At 46.2% G+C, this 22926-nt stretch overlaps 1 protein-coding gene across 1 annotated transcript; it reads right to left on the reverse strand.

Moving 5' to 3' along the window:
* Positions 1-4458: 4458 nt before the first annotated feature.
* ETS2 (ETS proto-oncogene 2, transcription factor) lies at positions 4459-22445 on the reverse strand. The gene is made up of 10 exons (XM_077119070.1): positions 22379-22445; positions 18156-18227; positions 15607-15718; positions 14297-14416; positions 13693-13893; positions 11707-11790; positions 10094-10318; positions 9509-9772; positions 7248-7366; positions 4459-5984 (listed from the first exon to the last, which is right to left on the reverse strand). The coding sequence occupies exons 2-10, from the start codon at positions 18225-18227 to the stop codon at positions 5769-5771; spliced, it is 1413 nt and encodes a 470-aa protein (XP_076975185.1). The 5' UTR covers positions 22379-22445; the 3' UTR covers positions 4459-5768.
* Positions 22446-22926: the final 481 nt, after the last annotated feature.

The following is a 22926-nucleotide window of genomic DNA, read 5'->3' on the forward strand; positions in this document are numbered from 1 at the left end:
CTGAAGCACAGCCATTGTCCGCTTGAGAGCTCATTTTTTAAATTTACCATTTGTCCTCCCCTTTCAGTGTCATACTCTGCCCTCCAACCAGGCCCTCCTGTTAGCATCCTAGCCCATGTGTCCCTCCAGGACACAGGCATCTGGGGCTGGTACATGGTTGAGCATATCTGACCCCATGCCTTATAAACACACATGGGTATACTGAGACCCGATTACATGTTGGGAAAGTATGAAGCCACGGATGCGAAACAGTAGGTAAGGCTGAAATTTGCAGTCCTGGGCCATTCTGTCATCTGAACGTGACTTTGGGAGGTGGAGGAGACATTCACAGCACATGGTCACAGGCCAGGTCAATTCCAGTCACAAAAGTGTCATCAGGGTGGCTATGGCCAAATATGGCCTTTCTCCTAATCTCGGATTTCAGGGAGAATGCTGTTGTTCAAACCCTGCCCAGGAGTTACAAAAGAATTACACAATAAGGGTTTTCCCCCTTTGCTGTTTCAGGTCTCACCCTTCTGTTTTGCTCCTGCTGAAAAGACAGATTAGCATCTGGCCCAGATTATGGGATTCTTGCAGCTGTTCCAGCTAAACTAGCTGTTGCCAGCTGCTCTACATGAGTACTGTGTGTTCTGTGGGTAGGAGGCTCGTGAATAATTTAAAATTGAAGCCAAGGATCATAGACTCTGTTTGGTAGGAGGAGGAATTGGAAGCATGGGGGAGCCCCTGGGTAGCATTTATAATGATTTAAACCAAACATGACAAGAAAACAACATCAAGAAACCAAAGACCTGGGTTTGAGTCCTGGTTCAGTTAAGGGTTGAATTAGCTTTATCACTAACTAGCTAATCAGATAATTAGCTTATCACTGAACTCTGAGCCTCGGTTTCTTCTCAGAAAAAATGAAAATATGACATTATGGATCCATATTTTTTGGCAGATTGCCTGGCCCAGGACAGCTTGCTGGAATGCTTTACCCTTACCCTCCATGGCAACTGCCAGACTTCACACAATCTTAAGCCAGGTGCAGGTTAATCAACCCATAGCCACCCAATGTGTCACCACTTTACAGAAGGGAAACTGAGGCACAGAGTTATTAAGTCATGTGCCTAAGTCCACATACTAGTATGTGACAGAGCTGGGAGAGGGTGATAATCAAGGTCTGGCTCCAAAGCACAGTAAATCCTACTCCCAACTTGCCTGATGTTTCAAAAGAAGGCATGATATAATTTGTCCCCCCCCCCCCCGCCCCACTTTCCTCTGTATTTCCTCTGGCTTCCACACCCGGTGCCTTATACACCAATCCAGCAGCTCTGTCAGGCATGGAATCATTTCCTGTTGTGCATCCAACATTTGACAATTCTCAGGTTCTATCATAAAAGAAGCTGGACATGTATATATGAGAGGAGAAACTGGACACAGGATGGGCTTGAAAGCAATTAAACTTTGCTTCTTCCACACCAGGTGGAAAAACTTGAAGCCCTGCCAGAAGACCCAACTATGTGTTGCTCTCACACAGGCCAGCACAGCTCTCCTTTTCATCATATCAGTTTTGAGTATACTAAGAAAAATATCTCTATATAACATTTAATTTCCTTCCTTTCCCTCTTTTTTCTAATTTAATAAAAAAGATTTGAATTGCAGGGAAGCATGGAAGAAGAGACAATGTGAAGGACTATAGAAAGAGAATTTTGAGAGTATTTATTTCACTGGAGGCAAGTGGATTTTACCTTTATCATCCCAAATATTAGAAAATTATTTTTGCTTTAAGTTGAAAATGCTCCATCCTTAACTGGCCGTGAAAGGATAAGATTGCAAGCATGGGCACTCGATCAGAGAAGAGTCCTACCCCTTTTGTCCTGGTGGCCTTTTCTCTTTTCTAGGTAAGTCTTGAAGTATGGTCCACAGACTCCTGGGGACCTCTGAAACCCTTCTTGGGGGGTGGGGATGGGGTGGGAGTGGGTCCTCTAGTTAAAACTAATTTTATAAAAATATTAAGATATTGTCTGCCTTCTTTACTGTATTCACATTTGCACTGATGTCATAAAAGGGTGGATAAAACTGCCAGTGCCTCGGCACAAATCAGAACCATAGCACTGAACTGTCCCAGCAGTCATTGTATCCGTCACAGCCAGAAATTTCCAGCGAAAGAGGAAAAAGTACATCATAGTTTCTGTATAATAAAATGGAAAGTACATGTAAAAAAGTTCAGCTGCATTTTGAAGTATGGTGGTTGCCATGAGGAAACACAGCTGTGCATTTGAGTTACAAGCAAAACTAACCACTTCTTCTTGGAATACTTTAAAGAACATCTGAGAGACATGTTATGATTATTCAGACTTGAGCATTTGGCAGATATTTGCTCAAAAAATGAATGAAGCAAAGCTGTCACTTCAAGGAAAATGACTGACAGTATCTGTTACCAGTGGTAAAATTTGAGCTTTCAAGTTAGCCTATTTGTTTTTTAAAAAGTTTGTCTGCCATTGTGTACTTGATAGCTTCCCAGTAATTTTCTGATGAGATTGCCAGTGATATTGTGATTGTTTAATAATATATATTGTAATGTGTCAACATTTTGAATGGTATTTCCCAAATGAACAATAACACATGATGCTACAAAATCACAAATGGACAAAAAAGTGCAAGATTGACTAGAGAAAATGTAATGTCACTATAGGAAAGTTCATTGATACGGTTTCATATTCCAATTGCAATTAACCTTTCAGAAACTATTGTTTGTCAGTTTTGGTGTAGTACAAAATAATATCTACAAATATCTGAAACAGCTGTTAAATACTCCTCTTTGTTCCAATTACAAATTGAGGCCAAATTTTCTTCATATATTCAATCAAAATCAATTGTAACAGATTGAATGCAGAAGCAGGTATAAGAATCTAGCCTTCGTCTGCAAAACCAGTCATTAGGGAGATGTGCAAGGTAAAATTTTTGAAAATTTTATTTTTCACAAGAAAACATGCTTCAGTTAATGCTAAATATAGTTATTTAAAAATGAATTAATATCTTAAGATTTAATTCTAATATTGATAGATAGAACCAGTGGTGTGCTGGTAAATTTTAACAACCAGTTCCCTGGGAAGAAAAAGCCCTAAATTTGTAGCCTTTGCTGATTTCTGGGTGTAAATGCTCTCATCATGGCCGTCAAGGAACCAACGTGTCACTGATGCAGAGGTGGGAGGAGAAATGCACAATCAGCTCCTATAGCCCAGGGTGAGCCAGCCCCTGCACACAACTGGATATAATCCAGACAGCCTTCCTCCCTGAATCTGAGGTTTATAAAGCAGTCCTGAGGACAAGGGATTTAGAGAACAGCTGTCCTAGGACCATCACTGCCATCTCCACTAAGCCCCTTCAGCAGTGCCCGAAGTCTAGGAGAGGACACAGTTGTGGCCTCAATTATTTAAGTACTTGAACCTCAAATCCCAATGTACTTCCTATTAACATCCCCAAGTCTCTCTTCTCATTTTTCTCTGCCAATATGCTGGCGAGCACAGAACTCTTGAATCTTTATTATAATCCTTTCTTAAGGATTTATTTTTTGCTTTCAGCAGGACTTCCTGGGAATCCTTTCAGGAAGGGCTCAGAGTTGGTTCCAGCTTTGTTGTGGTTGACGATAGAACTTGAGTGCAAAACCAGTTAAACACATTTGACTCTTGATTAGCTTATATAAACAAAATACTTTATTATTTGAGAAAGAAAAGGCAAAATTACAAAACTTTCATATGAAAACCTGTCCATTTCCACATCAGAAAAGTCCTCAATGGATCTCAGTTTCCATAACTATTAGGTTCAATGCTATAAAACTGCCATTCTTATACATAAAGTTGATTGAATATTGGCAATTCCATGTGGTTCGACCCCAAATAAAATGAGCTGGTAGTTAAGATTTCTTCAGCAGCAAGACATTCCTAATTCCATTTCTGTTTATGTAATAAACAGATGTCCGAGTAATAAATAGGTCTGCTTGAGAAAAACATCCTGTGGTCAAACATACTGGAAATTATATTTTTGTGAGTATTTAAGCTGCATCATGTCAGTTCTGGCTTTTGGCTCTTTCCAGCTTGCCCTACCACCCCAGTTCCGTGGCCTCATTACTTGGGCTATTCCTAAGAGATGAGAAAAGCTGTTTGTCCAAGGTCACGCTGCTAGCAAAGCCAGTTTGATTTTGGTGTGTTCGTTTATTAAAGGTCACGAAAGCATGGATGACCCAGGCGCTCCTCTGAAACAAATATCCAGGTCTCTGCTGCAATCAAAACATTTCCTCTGAATGAACTATTCCAATGCATCCTCTTTCACATCATTTTTAACTCTCTTTGTCTCTAGGTATTCTGCATCCAAGAAAATAAGAAAGAACTATCTTGCTGTGGACATGAGCAGAAAGGAGAAGCATGCAAGCCAGATAATTCTAGGCAAGACAGGTGAACAGACAGGCAGAGCCATGCGTCATTTATATTCAAGAGGTTTAATAAGTACCTCTCCACCCCCTGGAACATTCAGCTCTGTACAATATATTTCACTTTACATGGAGCTGAGATAAAAATAAAGCTTTCTTACAAATTACATTTTTTTCCAGTGAATTGCTTTTGCAGTAAAAATAGCTGCTACATAAATCCCTCCTGATCTCTGAAAAGGAGTCGCATAGTTCCAAAAATAGTATTCTTATTTTAATTATACAGAATAATCTGGGGCATGGAAGCGGTAGAAGGGAAGGAAACGTCTGGTCAGGGAGAGGGGAGCTGGGGAAACGTGGTCAAACTAAAAAATAAAATAAGTTCTGCATATAAACTTATTTGGACATGCACAGAAGTGGAAAACATATGCCATTGTCAAGAAAAATACTGCTTTATCACTAATAACTTTTACATCACAATTAAAGGAGAAACCACAGGGAGGCTGGATGAGCCCCAGATAACAACAGATTCTTGTAAAAATTCCCAAATGTACAAACTCCTTGCCAGATAATAACCATGGCAAAACAAAACAAAACAAAACACAAAAAAACAGGGATTAACCCTTGTGGACCTTATTCCTATAAGCATATTAAATGTAAATAATACACATTTTACAACGTCTCTTAGTCTGCTCTTGGCAGATGAAATCTTTGCAAAATGCTGTGTATGTGCTATTGAAAAATGGACTAACCACTGAATGTCTGCATTCTCATCTCAAATACAGTTATATAATTATTTTAAATTACAATATACAATTTCTGTTAAATAGGACTGTTCAAGGATCTTGATAAGATTACAATCATATATACAAACTACCTTCTGAAAATGGCATGATTGCTTCCTCCCACCTTCCAACCCCTCTCCAACAAAGAGAATGCGTTCGCATTTGCTATTCCTGGTTACAAAAGGCAAAAGGAAGATTAAAAAGACAAAAAACAAAAAACGTCTGCGTGTCTACACGATGTGCTTTCTTTTACGAATCCAGAACCGCCCAAAGAGTCCTGTCTCACAGCCTGCTCTGACCGGGCTGGCTTTCTGAGCTCTTCTTTCATGGCCACCTTGATTTAATGGCATTATAGTGTTTTCCCATCAGCAGGCGCTGGAAGCCGGGAACCAGGAGGCCAAGGGAGACAGCCTCTTCGAGGAAGCGCGGTTTCGGACGAAATAAGGCCACTGCTTCTTTGCGACTGTCCCGGATGTGCTAAATAAATCCCTTCCTCCCCAGGTCCTGGGGCAGGTCAGGGTTTCCCACACCGTCCCACACGGGGCCCAGGGCCAGTTTGGGGCAGTCTTCTGCGGGTCTCAGTCCTCCGTGTCCGGCTGGACCCCCAGGATGGCGTGGAGCTCCTCCGGCGTGAACCCCAGCAGGTTCTGGAGGTCGCACACAAAGCGGTACACGTAGCGCTTTCCCGACGTCTTATGGATAATGTTCTTGTCATAGTAATAGCGCAGGCCCCGGCTCAGCTTCTCGTAGTTCATCTTGGGCTTGTTTTTCCTCTTTCCCCACCTGCGGGCCACCTGGGGCGGGCACAGGCAGAGGGTTAATTCAATTCATCAATTAAAGGAAAGCTAATGGTGGTTGCCCCGATTATAGGATTTGAATGCATTCTCACTAGAAACTTGATAACTACAAAAAGTGCACGCAGAGGGCTCACTTTGCTTTTGAATACGTGCTCCTGGGGCCCTAAGGATCCAGCTCTAGCCAAGGGTCCACTGAGACCCTCGGTCGTTTCTCTACAGAGGGGAAGTACAGAGAACCCTGGGGAGAGGCCTAGGAGGGCAATGCTGGGGTCACCCAGCCTCCTGGCTCTTCTTCTGACTAGAACAGCGAGCAGCAGCTGAGCAAGGATTCCCAGCCAGGTGATGTGTCTCCCTCTTCCAGGCTTCTGACTCCTGATGGAGTCAGGGAAGGGAGAGGCCAGTGCTAGAAAGCAAAGGCCTCTGGGTATGAGATGTGCCCCGGGCCGCCCAACGCTGAACCTCAACCCTCCAGGGCTGGGGCCAGCAGGGCTGGGAGCACAGAACACAAAGAGATCCCTAAGTCTCCTCACCCGGAATGGAGAAAGGCAAATTTCCTAAGGTACTTTCAGACAGGGTGATGATTCATTTTCTGTGTCAACTTGGCCAGGTTATGGTGTCCGACTACATGCTAAGACCCCAGTTAGATGTTGCAGGGGGAGTATTCTGTGGATGTGACTAGGAGCCACACTTAGATGCCTTCAACTAAAGGAGATGCCCCTTGATGGGGCCCACCCAACCCGCTGGAGGCCTTCAGAAGAAAGACAGAGGGTTCTCAAAAAAGAGAAATTCTGCCTCAAGACCACAACATCAACTCTTCTCTGAGATTCCAACCTGCTGTCCCCTCCTACAGACTCGGGACTCAGAAGGCCTGCAAATCTTACACTTGCTTGCGTCCACAACTGCATGAGCTGATTCCTTAAAATAAATCTCTTTACACACACACACACACACACACACACACACACACACACACACACACACACACACACACACACACACACACACACACACACACACACACACACACACACACACACACACACACACACACACACACACACACACACACACACACACCCCTGCTGGCTCTGTTTCTCTGGAGAGCCCTGGCTTGCCAAGGGCCAGCCAGGTTGCAGTCTGGGCCTTTTCATCAGACACCAGCGAAAACCCTTTCTTGTGCCCAGAGCAGTGAATCTGTGAACCCAACACAAGGGGATCAGGTTTTAGAGCCCAGAGATGTCCACAGCGCTCCGTCCATACCTCGTCGGGGTCAGCAAGCTTAAACTCCCATCCGTCCCCGGTCCAGCTGATGAACGACTGGCAAGATTTGTCTGAGAGTAACTCCAAGAGAAACTGCCACAACTGAATAGGTCCGCTTCCTGGGGGCGGGGGGAGGGGAAGAGGGAGGCGCTTTATTCATTCTTATAGATTTTAAACACAGCAAGGTTTTAATCATCTTAACGAAGTAGACTAACTTAAGACTGCACACCCAACTCTCTGGATTCCAATGTCAATATGCAACTCCAGGTGTCCGTGAGGACTAAATGCCTCCATAGGATGACACCAGACACAAGCATGAGTTCTCCCTCTCCTCTTGGGAAAGGGCGCGGCTCGGTCAACATACTCTTGTCCTTGGTTGACAGGCCTGATCTTTCTAGAAAATAATGTAGGGCCCTCAACTCTTGGCATTAAAACTCCTTACCCTGGTTAATTGTTCCTTAAACCCTCCAGGTTTGATTCTAAAATCACACAGCGGGAGGGAGGGAGGGAGCAGTTGAAAGGGCATTTCACCCCCTAACGAGAGACATCTGCAGCAGGGTTTCGTTCTGCTACCTTCCTGCTCAATGCCTGTGGCTCAATTTCTTTGTCTGAAGTGTAGTTTACTCAACAGCCACACGAACGTCCACGGCCCTCATGCTCTTCACGCACCTTTTCTGAATTAATATTACCAGTATCACTGTAGCTGAAGGATGAATAAGCTACAGTTTATTCAGGGGCCGTTGACCTCATGGCTCCTCTCAGACCCATCAGTGTGGGGAGGAGAGGAGGAGCCCAGGGCTTCTGGCTCAAGCTCCCTTCCTCTTTGCACCAAGCAGCCGTGCCCCCGTGGCCATCAGCGATGACGCGCCGCTGCAGCACACAAAGGACGGGCATCCTGGGGCTGGGCAGGGGTGGGCCATCTGGAGACCAGGAGAGCTGCGCCCCTCTGAGCCCACCACCCCTCTGTAAACCGGGAGAGACCACCACCGCCTGGGAGGGGCCGTCCTGAGGACCAGAGCCCACAGGCCAAGTTCAAAACGAAAGGAGTGCTGACCCAACACTGCCAATAGACTCAGCGGATTCAACGCCGCCAAAATGTCCACCTTAAAATGGTGGCCAATGAAGAGAAGAGCGAAAGGAAACACGTGTGGCTGCTGTTGACCATCGCACCCCGACTGCCTGCCATGCATGGAAACTGCAACAGCGTCACGTCCTACTGAGGTGCCTTTTAATAAATCTACACGGTTGGTTTTAGATAACAGAAAATAAAAACAAAACAGATCCCTATGTATTCTTATTATAAGCTGTTGGACTTTATAAAGTTAGGATTTTGGGCGCTGGGAACCGATCCTGGGTCTCCGGCATGGCAGGCGAGAATTCTGCCACCGAGCCACTGTCGCAATGCCCTAAAGCCAGGATTATTTTAATCCATGGCCTCATATGGTCAAAATATGAAAAGAAAAAAAAAGACAGGGAGCAATGAAAAAAAAAAGTTCTCAGTATTTTTGCTGAAGTCCTGGAATCTTCTGGTTCTAAAAGTAGCCTTAATATCTGTACCTTGCCTACACTAGCTCTCACCCAAATTATAAAAATAAGAATAGATGAATGTCAAAGGCATGGAAAGGTCAGCACTCCCCTTATTACTAGACCCATATGCTGGGTCTGCTCTTCCTCACGCCAGTTTACATTCTTTGGAATCCCCAAAGCAGGTGAGTCACCACTGAAGACTCCCTGCTCCTCCTCTCTAGAATGAGGGAGCACTTCCCACCCCCTCTCTAGAATGAGGGAGCACTTCCCACCCCCTCTCTAGAATGAGGGAGCACTTCCCACCCCCTCTCTAGAATGAGGGAACACTTCCCACCCCCTCTCTAGAATGAGGGAGCACTTCCCACCCCCTCTCTAGAATGAAGGAGCACTTCCCACCCCCTCTCTAGAATGAGGGAGCACTTCCCACCCCCTCTCTAGAATGAGGGAGCACTTCCCACCTCCTCTCTAGAATGAGGGAGCACTTCCCACCCCCTCTCTAGAATGAGGGAGCACTTCCCAGGGGGAAGCAGCCGCCTGCAGAGTCGCATCCACTCCACTCAGCTCTGGGTATGTGCCAACTCCCGCAAGGCTGGCCTTTCTAGAATTCGGGGATGGAGCGTTTTGCATGGTACACGTGGACCGGGAACATGAACATCCATAAATCAGAAGCACCCTGGATGAGCATGGTGCTGCGGGTGAGTTGCCGGAGGAGAGCCCTCGGCGGCCCCACTCACCTGTGAAGCCGGCCAGGACTGCCGCAGGGATAACAGGTTTGCCCTGCTCCACCGGGTCCGCCCTCTCCTGGATGTAATCCTTGAATGACATGGTTGGCTTGCTGAGGCAGAGGGACTGGCTGCAGTCGTCCTCGAAGCTCTCAAAAGAAGGTACCCGTTGGACATCCAGCAAGGACGACTGGCTGTTCCAGGACTGGAGGAGCGAGTCCGAGCTCTCAAAACTGTCGGTACCGTTCTCAGGGGCGTCGTGGTCTCTTCGCTTCCCTGGCCAAGACAGACAACCAGGCACACAGTGTGATTTCTATCAGGCCCAACAGTCCACATACACTCTGCTGGTGAGGGGGGGGGGTTCATTCCATAACTTTTCAAAATACTCTTCTAATGAGGGGCTCATGTCTTTGGATAAACATACCATACCCATCAAATCTACCAATAGTTGTTTACAATAGAAGTTACATCGTAACTTCATAAAAGGAACCATAACTTCATATAATGGTCCCTCCTGCTATCTGATTGGGACGACCTGGATAGTTTTGCTTCTTCCCAGTATCAGACCAACAGCCACCTGGGAGCTTCTGATCTTACCAGAATTGTTGGTGAGCAAATTCAAGGTGGCTCCTGGGAAGTCCGGGCTGACGGAGCAGTAGCTGACACTGACAGTGTCGAGCCGTGACTTGGGGTACAAGGGGAACTCCTGCTCAGAACCGAGCACACCGGGCGTGGCAGAGGACTGGCACAAGGTGTCCAGAACGTTGCCTTTGGGGTAACTCTGCGTCTGCATTCCATATGGCGCCTGCTCCATGCCAAAACCTGTTTGGACAGCAAAGCTATTGGTGAGTACCGATCAGATGGGGACGACAGCCCTCTACTCTAAACTCTCAAAGCAATCCAAACATGGCTGGCCCCTCCATGAAACCTTGGTGGAGACACTGGCTTTTTGGTGGACAGGTTTTTCATCAAGTTCTTTTCTCCTTGAAACTTTCGCCTTCGCAACAAATAAACTCATATCCAAAATGATAACTGCCTCTAGACAGAGGACTAACCCACTCAGTGCCCCAAGGATAATACTTTCATACCTAAAACATACCACATGTTTTCACCCGACCCTCAGGATGACAGGGGTCACTGGCTCTCTTAGCTTCCGAGGAAACTAAGGCTCAGAGAGAAGTGATCTGCCAAAGATCATGTGATTTGTACAGGGCAGAGCTGGGTAAAGAAACCATACCTCCTGACACCAAGTCCAGCCCTTGCTCCATCCCTTTCATCATGCTCCTTGCAACTAAGTTCATTGGGGAAGATTAAATTTTTCTGGAGACCAAATGAAGCTCTGTTACTCTGCTCCAGGGTCAGAGAGACAGAAGGACTTCCATTGCGCTACATTTGGAAAGACCTTCTGAGTAGGCCAATTGGTGAGCCCTGAGCAGAGGGGAAGGAGGCTAGGTCTGCAACTGAACTCAACAGTTCAACCTGAGGCCTGACTGGGAGCAGAGGGCTGGACTGCCATAGTTCTGATGATGTGGACCACCCTGAACCTACCCTCGCTGGTATCAGAGAACAGAAGGACCCGTATTCCAAGCACCTGTTCAAAAACCCAGTGCTCCTAGCAAAGTCCGCACTGCCTCCCACACTTCTGTGCCTGCCATCTTTTAACTGCAATACTGGCTTCATATGCGGCCATAACCACCTGCTCTGCTTAATTCTCACTCTATGGACTGACTGTCCAGGTCAGTGCCAGCTCATCCAATGGTCAATACAGGACTGAGTCAGTAAGAAAAGAAGTTCATTTCACTATTTGTCTGTGATGCTCTTGACAGGTCTGCCAGCTTCAAACCAACAACCTTGTTTAAAGGAACACTTGAAAAGGTAATACAAACCCTTAGGCCATTTTACATTTTCCAGTTGCCACATTAAGAAAGTGAGAAGAAGCAGGTGAAGTTACTATTAATCTCTTTTATTTATAACCTAATATATCAGATATTATCATTTCAAAGTATAATCGATATTTTAAAAACATTGGGATATTTTTCATTTTCATTTCACACTAAGACTTTGAAATCCAGTGTGCCATTTCCTCTTACACACATCCCACTTTTCAAGGGCTCAGCAGCCACGTGGGAAGCTGCACCTTCCACTGTGAGTTTAAGTCTAACAGGATGAGTTAAAACCAAGTTCTTAAGGGCACAATCAATCGAACTGACCTAATGAGTTGCTATTAATCCAATGAGAGACTGAGTTGAGGTGTGAATTTCCTTCATATTGATCTTCTGTCTTTTCTTGGTTTTCTGAAAAATACACACAGGGGATGTAAGATTGTAAATCTAGGTAAAAACGACCTAAGAAAAAAGTTGCTCTCTAAACTACTGTTATATGGGATATATGTTTATTTTAGAATAACCAGCATGCATTAATGCTTCACATTTAACCTGACGGTGTCCCGCTTACTGCACATTATGATGTGATTTCAAAAAAATTGGAAACAGCAACACACACCCATTTCTAGTAACCAAGCAAAAAAGCTTTCTGACGTGAAAGTTGTCATTGGAAAAGTTAAATTTTCTACTGCTTATTTGGAAAGTTCTAGATTACATATTTAATTTTCACTTATTCAATAAAGAGATAAACATTTATGAAGCGCCGTCTGTATGTAACCGAGGCTGCAAACATAGCAGATAACTGAGACAGACACAATCCCTGCCCCATGAAGCTTATGGGCCATGGCTTCAAACCCTGGCAGCTCAAGAGTGTAGCAAGGGTTACAAAGAGAGTCTTATAGTGCTATGGGAGTCTGTTGCAGGGGACATATTCGCTCAAGAGAGAAAAAAATCGGGGCTCTGGTGCATGGCACTGAACCACGAATACACCGCGCCACACATACACCCACAAATGCAAACACACACCAACTAACAAAGCCTGAGTAATGGCCAACATGCTGATGCACAAGACATGTCCATCCAAGTTTAGAGAAAACATGGGGGTCTTTAAAGATAAGAATAAAAATACTTCATTTCTCTGGCTGCAGAGGACTTAACTAAAAGAACTAGTGGCCCCTGCAAGCTTCTAAGGCACATGCTGGAATTCCACACGCTTACATCAATTCAATGAGACACATTTCCCCGAACGCTACAAATATGCCAATTTTCTTACTTTTTAATTTAAATTTAAATGACCCCTCGCTATTAATATTCTTTTCTTTTCTAACTTGGTAGAATTATTTAGAGAAAACCCAAGGGACCCCTCAGAGTCAGAAAGTCCTGTGTCCTACTTCCTCTTTGAACTCCCTCGAGTTTCCTTTTGATATCATAAATCTGAAATCCCCATCAAAGCAGCTGACCCACACAGCCAGACCAGCCCCCCTCGTCCATTATGTTTGACCCAATCTAAAATCAAGCCCACCTGTCCTAAGCTCCCCCCATAAGATGGACAAGCCCTCACTCAATCAACAGGAGTCAAGCTAATTTCCTTTTTATGGCTAGAAAAACTGCCTGCTGACTCAGAAACCTGAAGTTCCTTCCATTCTTATGAGTTCTCCAGTTTCCCTTGCTGCGGCAAAACTTTGGTGGCCGGATAAAGTGCTGTAATCCACAAACTCAACTTGGATTTGTCTTTTGATCAGGTCAGTGTATTTTTAACATTGGCCCCACTGCTGTCTGAAGATCTGAATCCTGATTTGGTGGGGTTTCTATGGCTCAAGGGCCAGTTTCTGTTTAAAATGTCAGTGTATACACACTGACAGATTTGTTTAAAACTGGAAAACCAAAAAAAAGTCTCTCTTAAAGGTCTCTCTTTTAGATGTCTTTTCAACTTGGGAAAATTTACTTAAACAATTTACACAGTTTATCTGCATAAGGGCTGCCTATATCTCGGCTGACACTGCTTTCAGTTCTAGGAGGCAATTTTCCCCCAACGTGAGAATTCTTGTTGTCCTATATAGCTGAATCTACATGTTAATGAACGCAGTCCGGCAATAGTGAGCAAATTCGTGACCAAGCCTACGGCCTTGTGGTGTTACCTGATGCTACACACGTACACGCGCGCGCACGCACACACACACACACACACACACAAGTACTTAAGTGGAAAGAAAACCTATCATCTGCCGCCTTACATCCAACTCCTGGGATTTATTTTCAATCATCCGAAATGCCGAACCTACAGTTGGGAAGCACAGAGGCATGGCCAGGTACCTTTAATCATCTGCTCCAGGTGTTCCCAGAGAATGTCACCCACGTAGTCAGGTGCCAGCTCCAGAAAGCGCTCCTTGCCCAGGTCACACAAGACCTGGCCATTCATGCCAAACCTCTGGAGATTGACATTCACCAGGCTGAACTCATTGGTAGCCCAGAGAAGCCACTGGCAGACCTGCTGCTCGGTCCACAGCCAGGGATCTGTTAGGGAGAGAAGAAAAAAAGATGTAACAAACAAGGGGGGACAAATTGAAGGAGGCGGTGCAATCGACTCGCCCTGAATAAATGACCCACGAGTCCTGACGTGCTCCGAGATCAAGGACACACGCGAGACACCGTTAGGATGCCAACGAGGTTAATTCTAAGAAAACGACACCCACCCCTCCTAAGGCACATTTCATGAGTGCTGGATTAAGTGTTTGGTTGTGCTGAAATAAAAACTGGTTCAGGATAATTATATATATATATATAAACATATGCTACTCTTTGCAAGACACCCAAAACAGAAGTTTAAAAAAAGGAGTCAAGATAAAGCAACCACAGTAAAAATCGTGTGTCCAGCCCAAAGCAGATTCAGAAAAGAGCTCTACAAGGTAGCACTCACTTTTTGGAATGCCAAGGCGGCGTTGCTCCTTTTTGAAGCCGCTGAAGGTTGCTTTTAAGGCTTGACTCATCACGGCTTTACTGCATGGTGTTAACAGAGGCAGCTCACAGTTGTTCGATTCTAGAAGGAAGCCCCACGAAGACATTAATATTTCCAGGTGACAATATCAGATGGAGGGTTTAGGGAGAAAACTTACGTTATGTCTCTCTATCTATTTTAATCCCAGATCTTGATATAAGTACTTCAAAGAGTATGAATGTTACTAAAAAATTTTTTGACTGAAAGTGAGAAAATATTATGCATCTTGTAACTACATTTAGGGAAAAAAGAAGCATCTAAAGTAAAACTCAAATTTTGTTTTATTTTCAAAAGCGTCATAAAATAGTTTTTGTAGAGGCAAAAATTCCTATCGAAGACTATCTTAAATTTTTAGACAATGAAAGTAAATTGCATGATTTGGGGTCAAAAGGCTTAAGGGGTTCTAAGGGCATAATTTGGAAGTAATTTCCATCAAACCAAGCAGGAAGCAAAGAGATTTTGAGCCATGATATGTAAATACAGGACTTAGTGCTCCTGAGGTACACATCTCTTCAATTTCCATTAAAAAAAATCTGATCTGGATTCCTTCAGCAATTTCAAGAACGGTAAAGCTCACAGGATGCTATGCTTATGCAAGCATTAACTGTTTTAATTAACTTTTGCGGCTGTATTTTTCTAGCACCCACTTCATATGACAAAGTAAACTCTGGAGTGTTTCCAACTAATAAAATTGCAGAGACATTATATGACGTGCTATTCCTTTAAAAGGAATAAACAATAACATTAAGAACTACAGAAATAAATAAAAATGGGAGAAGATTAGCAAGAATAATTTGCTGTTCCAGGACTCAGGATGAGGAGTCGGGGCGGGGGAGACAGTTTAACTAAACGAAGTGAGCTCAGCACTAAAAGTCAGGGTGCATTTTAATATCCACTGTTTTACGTCTGGTCTGCTGCGTGGCGGAGGGAAATAAGGACCCAGGTTACAGCAGTGCTGAAAAAATCAATACTGGAAAGCTCAGGACGCCACTGCAATTTACTAATGGCCGTGTGTCTGCTCCCACTGGGGTGTGTCTGCAGTGGGAAGACGTCAGCAAGCCCAGTTCATGGAAGAGGAAAACTGTCTTCCCCCAGGTCCAGAACCTCTATGTTCTTTTCACACCAAAGATTCAAGAAATCCACATTCATTGCTTATGAATCGCCATCTCTTTATCAGCTGAATTGCTTAGGGGAAATCACACGCAATTTGTCATGTCTGAGCAACAAATTACCATGAGAAATTGAGTCCAAGCCTGTTGGCACTTCTTGAAGTGTTTGCTCTTCATTTAGGGAGGGGAAAACAGCGAACAGGGACCCATCGAAAGTGTCAAAGGCTGGCTGGCGCTGCGAAAACAGATGGAAAAGAAAAGCGAAATGTAAAATATTTTCACTTATTTAACTATTTTAAAACAGTCCACGGCCAGCCTTACTGGTATACTGCTGAATAAAACGGCAATCTAACCAGTAAAAGCCGATTAAAATGGCAAACGTAAAGCAATCGATGGGGTCAACAAGTCAGTACTCTAAATAGATTCCGAAGATGGTCAAAGTGACCAAAATGATTCTATTTCACCCTGGCTTATTTAATCAGCCTCACAGAAACAGAATACCTGGAAATTTATTTTAATGGCCTAGTTGATTTAAATTAATAAATTAAATAAACAAACCAAAAACGAATAGAATCTTATAAGAACAGTGTTGGGAAAAACCCTGAGTTCACCTTGTCCAACCACCTGGCCCTATTGCTAAGCCAGAGAGAAATTCCATAGACTTGTGTGTCCCTAGAAAACGAGCCCTGGCCAGGCTAAATGAGCACACTACAGTTAAAATGAAAGGTGAATTTCTGAGTAAGAACTGAAAATCAAACAATGAAATAAATTATTTTATCTTTGGAAGTATCTATTCTGAAATGTTTACCCTGACATAACTTTAACTGAAATTAGAGGTGCTTTTCCTCCCCAATTCCAATGATTCAGAATTAAGGTTAAATATCATAAAAGGAAAGTATATTAAAAAGAGCCCTCTGAAACCATCTACTAAGGGAAAAGATTTCTAAAGGAAATCAGTTTAAAGTTCAGTTAAACTATCTGCAGCCTTAGGGAGAAGTAGAGCTATGCACAGAGAGATAAAACCTCATACTGTGCTGATTTCTGATAAACTCACATAACATTTATGAAAGAAACAGCCTTTGAAGTAAGACTCATCTATAAGTAACATAATGCCTTGATTCATCGTTGCCGAATTTGTTAAGGGGAAAAAAAAGTGAAGAAAGGTTATATTTGTTCGAGTATAAAGCTGGAAATTCCGTGTTATACGTAATACAATGACCCATCTGTTGTTGAGTCATCAATAAGAAAATGTATAACACATTTACAAACAAAATAATCATCATTGGTTTGTGTGCTTTCTTTCCAGAAATGCAGAACAATGAATAACACATTACAAAAGAGGGCAGGCAGAAATCAAAGCCTGGGACCAGAACTCACAATATCCAACGCCCGGTATGCCTAGAGAACAGGGACACCAAGTAAGCAAGCTCTGAAATACCCATTTGTACCGATCAGCTATTTTATCGCAGGACTAATTCTGGTGAAACATCCAACAGATTTGTAAAACTCCCATCAGCACTGCCCCGGTGCCTAAGAAATGCCTTATCGTGATTAAGTATTGTCTTTTTTAACACAAAGAAACCCAAAAACAATACAAATCGGTGCTTTGTTATTTCAATATTTCAGCAAGGATGTTTCTTCTCCAGACCCAAAAGCTGTATGGGTGTCATCAAATTCTTTTAATTTATAGAAGAAATTCTCTTAGGGTGTGGTTGACTCAATACGGTCATTTCTTGTACAGCTTAGACCACGTTTAAAACATCGAACCAAATCAAATAAGAAAGCACACGAGCCTGAAGTGCGATGGCCTTCGGAGTGACAAGCAAGCCCTGTGCCAGTTTTCAGAGATTCAGCCTTTATCGGACAAATAACCTCATTTAATGATACACAAAGGAAAACAAAACATGCCTGAGAGATATCATTATTATACAAGACAAGAAGCTTTGAGGAGGCCAATCTTAAAAAACATTACTGCTTCTGAAGCACGTTTACCACATATTCTCCAAAAACAATCATATCATACCGCCGTATTTGGAGGAGGCACATGGGAAATTATCAGGTTGTGCTGCTAAAGAATGTTCCAAAAAAGGAATTATGATAGAAGCTACACAAATTGTTTATGCAGAGAAGGCTCGTTCATGGTTTTTTCTTTTTGTTTATTCATATAAACAGTCCTGTTTGTTCCCTGCCCCTAAGAAAAGGCTGCCTATAATCCTGGGGCCTTGTCCCGCTGCCTTTTCTAAGTGCTTTCGTTTCTGTTCTTAAATACCCTTCACAACACCTGCAAAGACTCCTGAGTAGACAGAAGACACAGAGAAACTGCCTGTCCAGCTCCATGCTACTGAGAAAACTAAGGATCTTTCTTCTGGGAGAAGCCTCGCCATCCATCCGCAAACTAAATGATCGCCCATTTTGGAGGACAAGTAGCGTAAGCGTCACGAAACCCATTTTAAAGACTGGAACACTGAGGCCCAGAGACACTAGGCCAATAGTCCATTGTCACAGTCAGTAAATGTAAAAAGCGGGCTAGTCCTCTGGGAGTCAGCCCACTGATCCGTCCCAGAAAGATTGTTTTCCATTCTTTTTTCTTTTTCAAAACCCATCCCAAAATTTATATTATTAAAAATATTTTTAAGAATTACATTAAAAATAAGCAAACCTCACACACTCACCTTAAGTGTCCCTCTGTAACTGTTAGACACGGGGGCCACCTGATCCATGTTCCTGATCCCCAGATCATTCATCTTTAAAAATAAAAGAAAGTCAGTAAGTCAAAAAGCAACGAGAAGCACCTTTTAAAGCACTCATGGCGGGCAGCACCCACGCCTGGCTCAGGCCGGGCCCATCAAGTTCTCAAGCAGGTGAATTCAAGTTGAAGGGCAGGAATTCCTACTTAAAAGGCCTTTGTTCCACGGGTCCTGGGAGAAAAGCACTTCTCAGTGTAACAGCAGGGTATGCTGCTTTGGTAATGAAAAAGAAAAAAAAAAATCAAGCTGATTCCCCACTGAATTCCACTTAGATTTGCAGCAACCAGTACAGATCAAGCCAATTTCTGGCTGGCTGGTTAGGTGTGCCAAGGAAGGGACACTCATCTTTCTACAGACAGGGTGAGCAGAACCTGCCCTTCCCTGCCACCCTATGGGCAGTGGGGCACAGGCCTGGGGGACGTGGCTGGGCAGCCTCCTGCCTGGAAGCATGCAATCAGTCTAGCCTGGGATACAGACCCAGGAAAGCAAGCTGGAAGGAGACGCCAGAGGCCCCCTTCTCCCAAGAGGGGAGAAAATGGTGCAAACCCCCCCTCCCCGGCCCAGCTCACGACCAAACTCTCTAACACAGACCCTCCAGCTTGGAGTATACAAGCTTGAAACTCTTCTGCTTCACGTGCTGCTCAGCTGTGCATTTGTCCAAGAGGAAGTGTTGCTGACTCTGGGTCTTTGATGGAGATATGCTCCCACTAGAGCTGCACGGTCCAATAGGGCAGACAGCCCAATGGCTGCATGTGGCTACTTAGCACGTGAAATGTGGCCATGAAGGCGTAGATGTGCTGTGAGTGTAAAGTCCACACTGGAGTTCAAACACCAGTATCTCAGTAATAATTTTCATATTTACTGTACATTTATAAGAAACTTCGGATATATTAGGTTAACTGAAATATACTGACACCAACTTCCTCTTTCACTATTTTTAATGTAGCTATTAGAAAACTTCATATCTGCCTTGCAATTGCACAGTGCTGTAATGGACTGAAAATTCTGGGCCCCTAAAATATCCTTGTTTGTCTAGGTAAGTTACATATTACTAAATGACAAAGGTACTTAGATAATACTGTCACAGTGTTAAATAAAAAATGTATAGGAACTAAAATTCAACTGTAAATAACCTGGATTAGCACCAATGACAGGAACCTTTACCTAAAGAGAGTTTGAAAGCCCACCCCAAAGCTGTATGGGGGCACCCTGAAGCCATATGGAGGCACCCCAAAGCCATAAACGGGGCACCCCTCATACCTTCGCCCTACCCTGTGTTCTCCATTGTATGCTCCCACCTGTTACAACCAAGAGCTCAGAGTAATAAAAATACTGTGGAATTTGCTCAACTTACTGGAGATAGCAAATTGCATATTTGCACATAACTAATTCTGTTTGTGCTTTCCTGTTGTCTCTTTATGGTCAGTATTTGCAGTTAAACCAGACTTCCCAAAGACCCCGCCACCCACGGGGTGCACACACAAACACACACACAACATACACACGCACACCCCTAGGCTAACATGGCAGTGTGGGAGGAGGCGAGAGGCTTCAGAAAGAGCTGCTAAAACCCTGGGATTATAGGTAATTAGATTACTGATAATAAACAGCTCTCTGGGTGGGGCTTGGGGGAGGGGTTCCTGGGTCTACTTCCTCTGCTCAGAAGCTCTTCTCGGTTGAATTTATCACCCACAGGGACTCAAGTATCAGTGTTCCCCGCTGCTGGCGACGCCCGCTGGCAGAATGCAGACTCAGCGGCCTGCTAGGGCCAAGCACGTCCCTACCTCCTAAACCTCCCCAACACGCCAGAGGCAGATGCAAGCCCATCTCGCCTTGAGGCAGCAGCGTCCACGAACTCGTCCCGGATCCCAGAGATACTCCGGGGTCACCGAGGGGCAGGGAGGACCCCAAATCTTATCTGCACATTTGTGCGTGACCCTGAGTCCTGAGCTGCCTCCCCCGTGTCAGGAAGAGCCCCTTCGCCCGCCCCCGGCCTCACTCCGAGACAGCGCACACCTGTCCCCAGATTGCAATCCTCTTTAACTTTAGAGCCTGATGTCACTGGGCTGGATGATATCACGCGTGCTACCTGTGGCAGAAGGGCAAAAGGCAACCCCCTGGGTGCTGCCTGGTACCCACGCAGGGTCCGGGAGGACAGCTCTTGTTCCCGGTTTGGTCTGTAGGATGTGGGCTTGCTTCTCCGGGTTTCAGCTTCCCAGAGACCAAAGACCATGGAAGGCAATGGAAGGGCTCTGCCTGGCTCTTGTGTACAAATACCAGGACGAAAGGCAGCTCACCACTCCCACATAAAGAGCTGTAATTGCTAGCTACAGAGCCGAATTCTTTTGTTGTCCAGGTTTTAATGAGTTTTGTAAAAACCATGCAGAATCAAAGTGCTCTACTAAATGGTTTCAGGCAGACACATCACTAATCAAATTTAAGTTCATTTATTTTCCTCAACATGGCTTGTCAACGTGACAAGTTTCACCACATAAATCAAGTTCAAATGTAGGTCCCTCTGGTGTTGCTGGATGGATCACTCCTTTTGAACCAAAAAGAAAAGGGGGTGGGGTGGGGGGAATAAGGACAGAATGGAATGGCTAGAATTGGTCAAAATTCAAAACAAGAACTGGCCTGACCACAGCACCCCACTGGGAGAAGTGATCAGTTACGTAAGATTAGAACGCAGGCTTGTATTAAGGTAAAATTGCGGGGAAATAACAAACAAATCTGTAACCCACTATGGAAGGCCCCTTTGCTGTTTTCGCTTTCGAAAGTCACCAGTTTAGAGAGAGGAATGACTAAGCCCAGAAATGAGCGTTTGAATATTTCCCCGAGGGGGACACACACGTTGCTGTACTGTGAGATTACTCAGAACTTTAATAAATCTTCACCTGGAGATTTATCTTGGTGATGGCTGGTGATGTGGGCAGGCAGACAACACACCGACTTCCATTGTAAGGAACAATCTTCCTAATGGTGCATTAAAATAAATTACTGCCACCCCCCAGGTGGACAGCTCACCTCTTTACTTTCCAAAAAAGAAGCAGGTCAGTTACTATCTTAGAGCACTCTGAAATGTAGTACAGTCTCACATAAAAAGCCTCATGTGCCCTCAAACCAGCTAACCCCCAATCCCAAACCCACACACAGAAATGCTCAGCTATCCCTTCATTCAAAACGCTTCAGGAAAGAGAACCTCACGGCAGCCCGGCGCACCCACACCCACGTTTCCAACAGGACCCCCACCCCGTCTGCCAAGCTCGCCCCCCGAGGACCAAGAGCCTACCCCCACCCCCCGCCCCGATCCACAAGTCAGGGGGCACCCTCGGGAGTCCCGCCCAAACAGCAGGACGGGAGGGCGCCACCCCCACCCCAACTCCCTCTGGCACCTCCCTCGCCCGCCGTCCCCCGCCGGGACCCTGGACGTGGCCGAGCAGGTGACCGGTGGGCGTCGTGGCGGCCAGAGGAAGCCGGGCCCCGGGCTCCGGCACGATTTCGGGGTGCCGTAGCCTGCTAGGGGGCTTATACGAGCCTCCCTCCGGGTCCCGCGCCGCTCCACACAATAGGGCGCCCTAGTAAGACATCATGAAACCCGGGGCGCGCTAGCGGCCACCGCGGCCACCCTCCCTCCTGCGTCCCCAAGCCCCGGCGCGAAATCAAGCCCGCGGGGCACCCACAGGACAAGAACCCCCGTAAAGAAACCCCACCAGGCCCGCGTCGCCTGCTAAGAAACAAAGCCCCGGAGAAATGAAACAAGCGGCCGCCCGGCCCGCGGAGGCCCCCGTCGGCCCCTCCACTCCGAAGGCCACCCGGGAACCCGGAAAACTGGCCCCCAGCGGAGCTCGGACGCGCGAACCTCGAATTCGAGGAGCAGCCGCCACCCCCACCTTGACCCCGGGCTCTCCCGGCATCTAGACCTCGGTGTTGCCCACGGACCCCCGCCCAGTTTCTGAAACCCCCCTACCACCGAGAGGAGTCGGCGAGCCGGAGGGGGCTCTCCGCAGACCTCGGGCCACGGGGGTCGGAGGTGTGGATCTCCGGCCCGCGCCCCCGCCCCGCAGGCAGCCCCTCGCCGCCCGAGCCCTGGGACCCCGGCCCCGCAGGTGGTCCCTCCCGGCCCAAGCCCCGGGACCCCGCGCTCTTACCGCGCCGCTTCGGGCAGGGCCGGCGCGCAGTCGGCGGCTGCGGCTGCTCCGGGCCTGCGGGCTCCCGGGGTGCGCGCTGGGCAATGGGCGCCCGGTGCTGGGCGAAGGCCGAGGGCGAGGGCGAGCGCGGCGGATCCGGGCCGCGGCGGCGGGGGCGGCTGGCGCGCGCGGGTGGGGGCGCTCGGCGAGGCCGGGGCGCGAGCCGGGGTGGGCGAGCGGGTGTTGGGGCTGGGACTAAGTCTACACCGCGCTCCGCGTCGCGGCTGGAGGAAGTAGCCGGCCTGTGGCCCTTGCGGCGCGCTCTTCTGGAGCCAGGGGAGGAGGGCGGAGGGAGGAGGGAGGGGAGAGAGGGAGGGGAGGAGGAAAAGGGAGGGGAGAGCGGAGAGGAGGGACCGAGAGGCGGGGAGAGGAGGAGAGAGGAGGGGAAAGGAGGAGGGGAAGCCGACGTGGAGGAGGGGAGAGGAAAGAGGGAGGAGAGGCAGGGGAGGAGGAGACGGAGGAGGAGGGGAGGAGGGGAGGAAAGGCGGAGTGCAGCGCAGGCCAGCACC

This window comes from Tamandua tetradactyla, chromosome 10 (genome assembly GCF_023851605.1).
Source record: "Tamandua tetradactyla isolate mTamTet1 chromosome 10, mTamTet1.pri, whole genome shotgun sequence".
Lineage (NCBI taxonomy): Eukaryota > Metazoa > Chordata > Mammalia > Pilosa > Myrmecophagidae > Tamandua > Tamandua tetradactyla.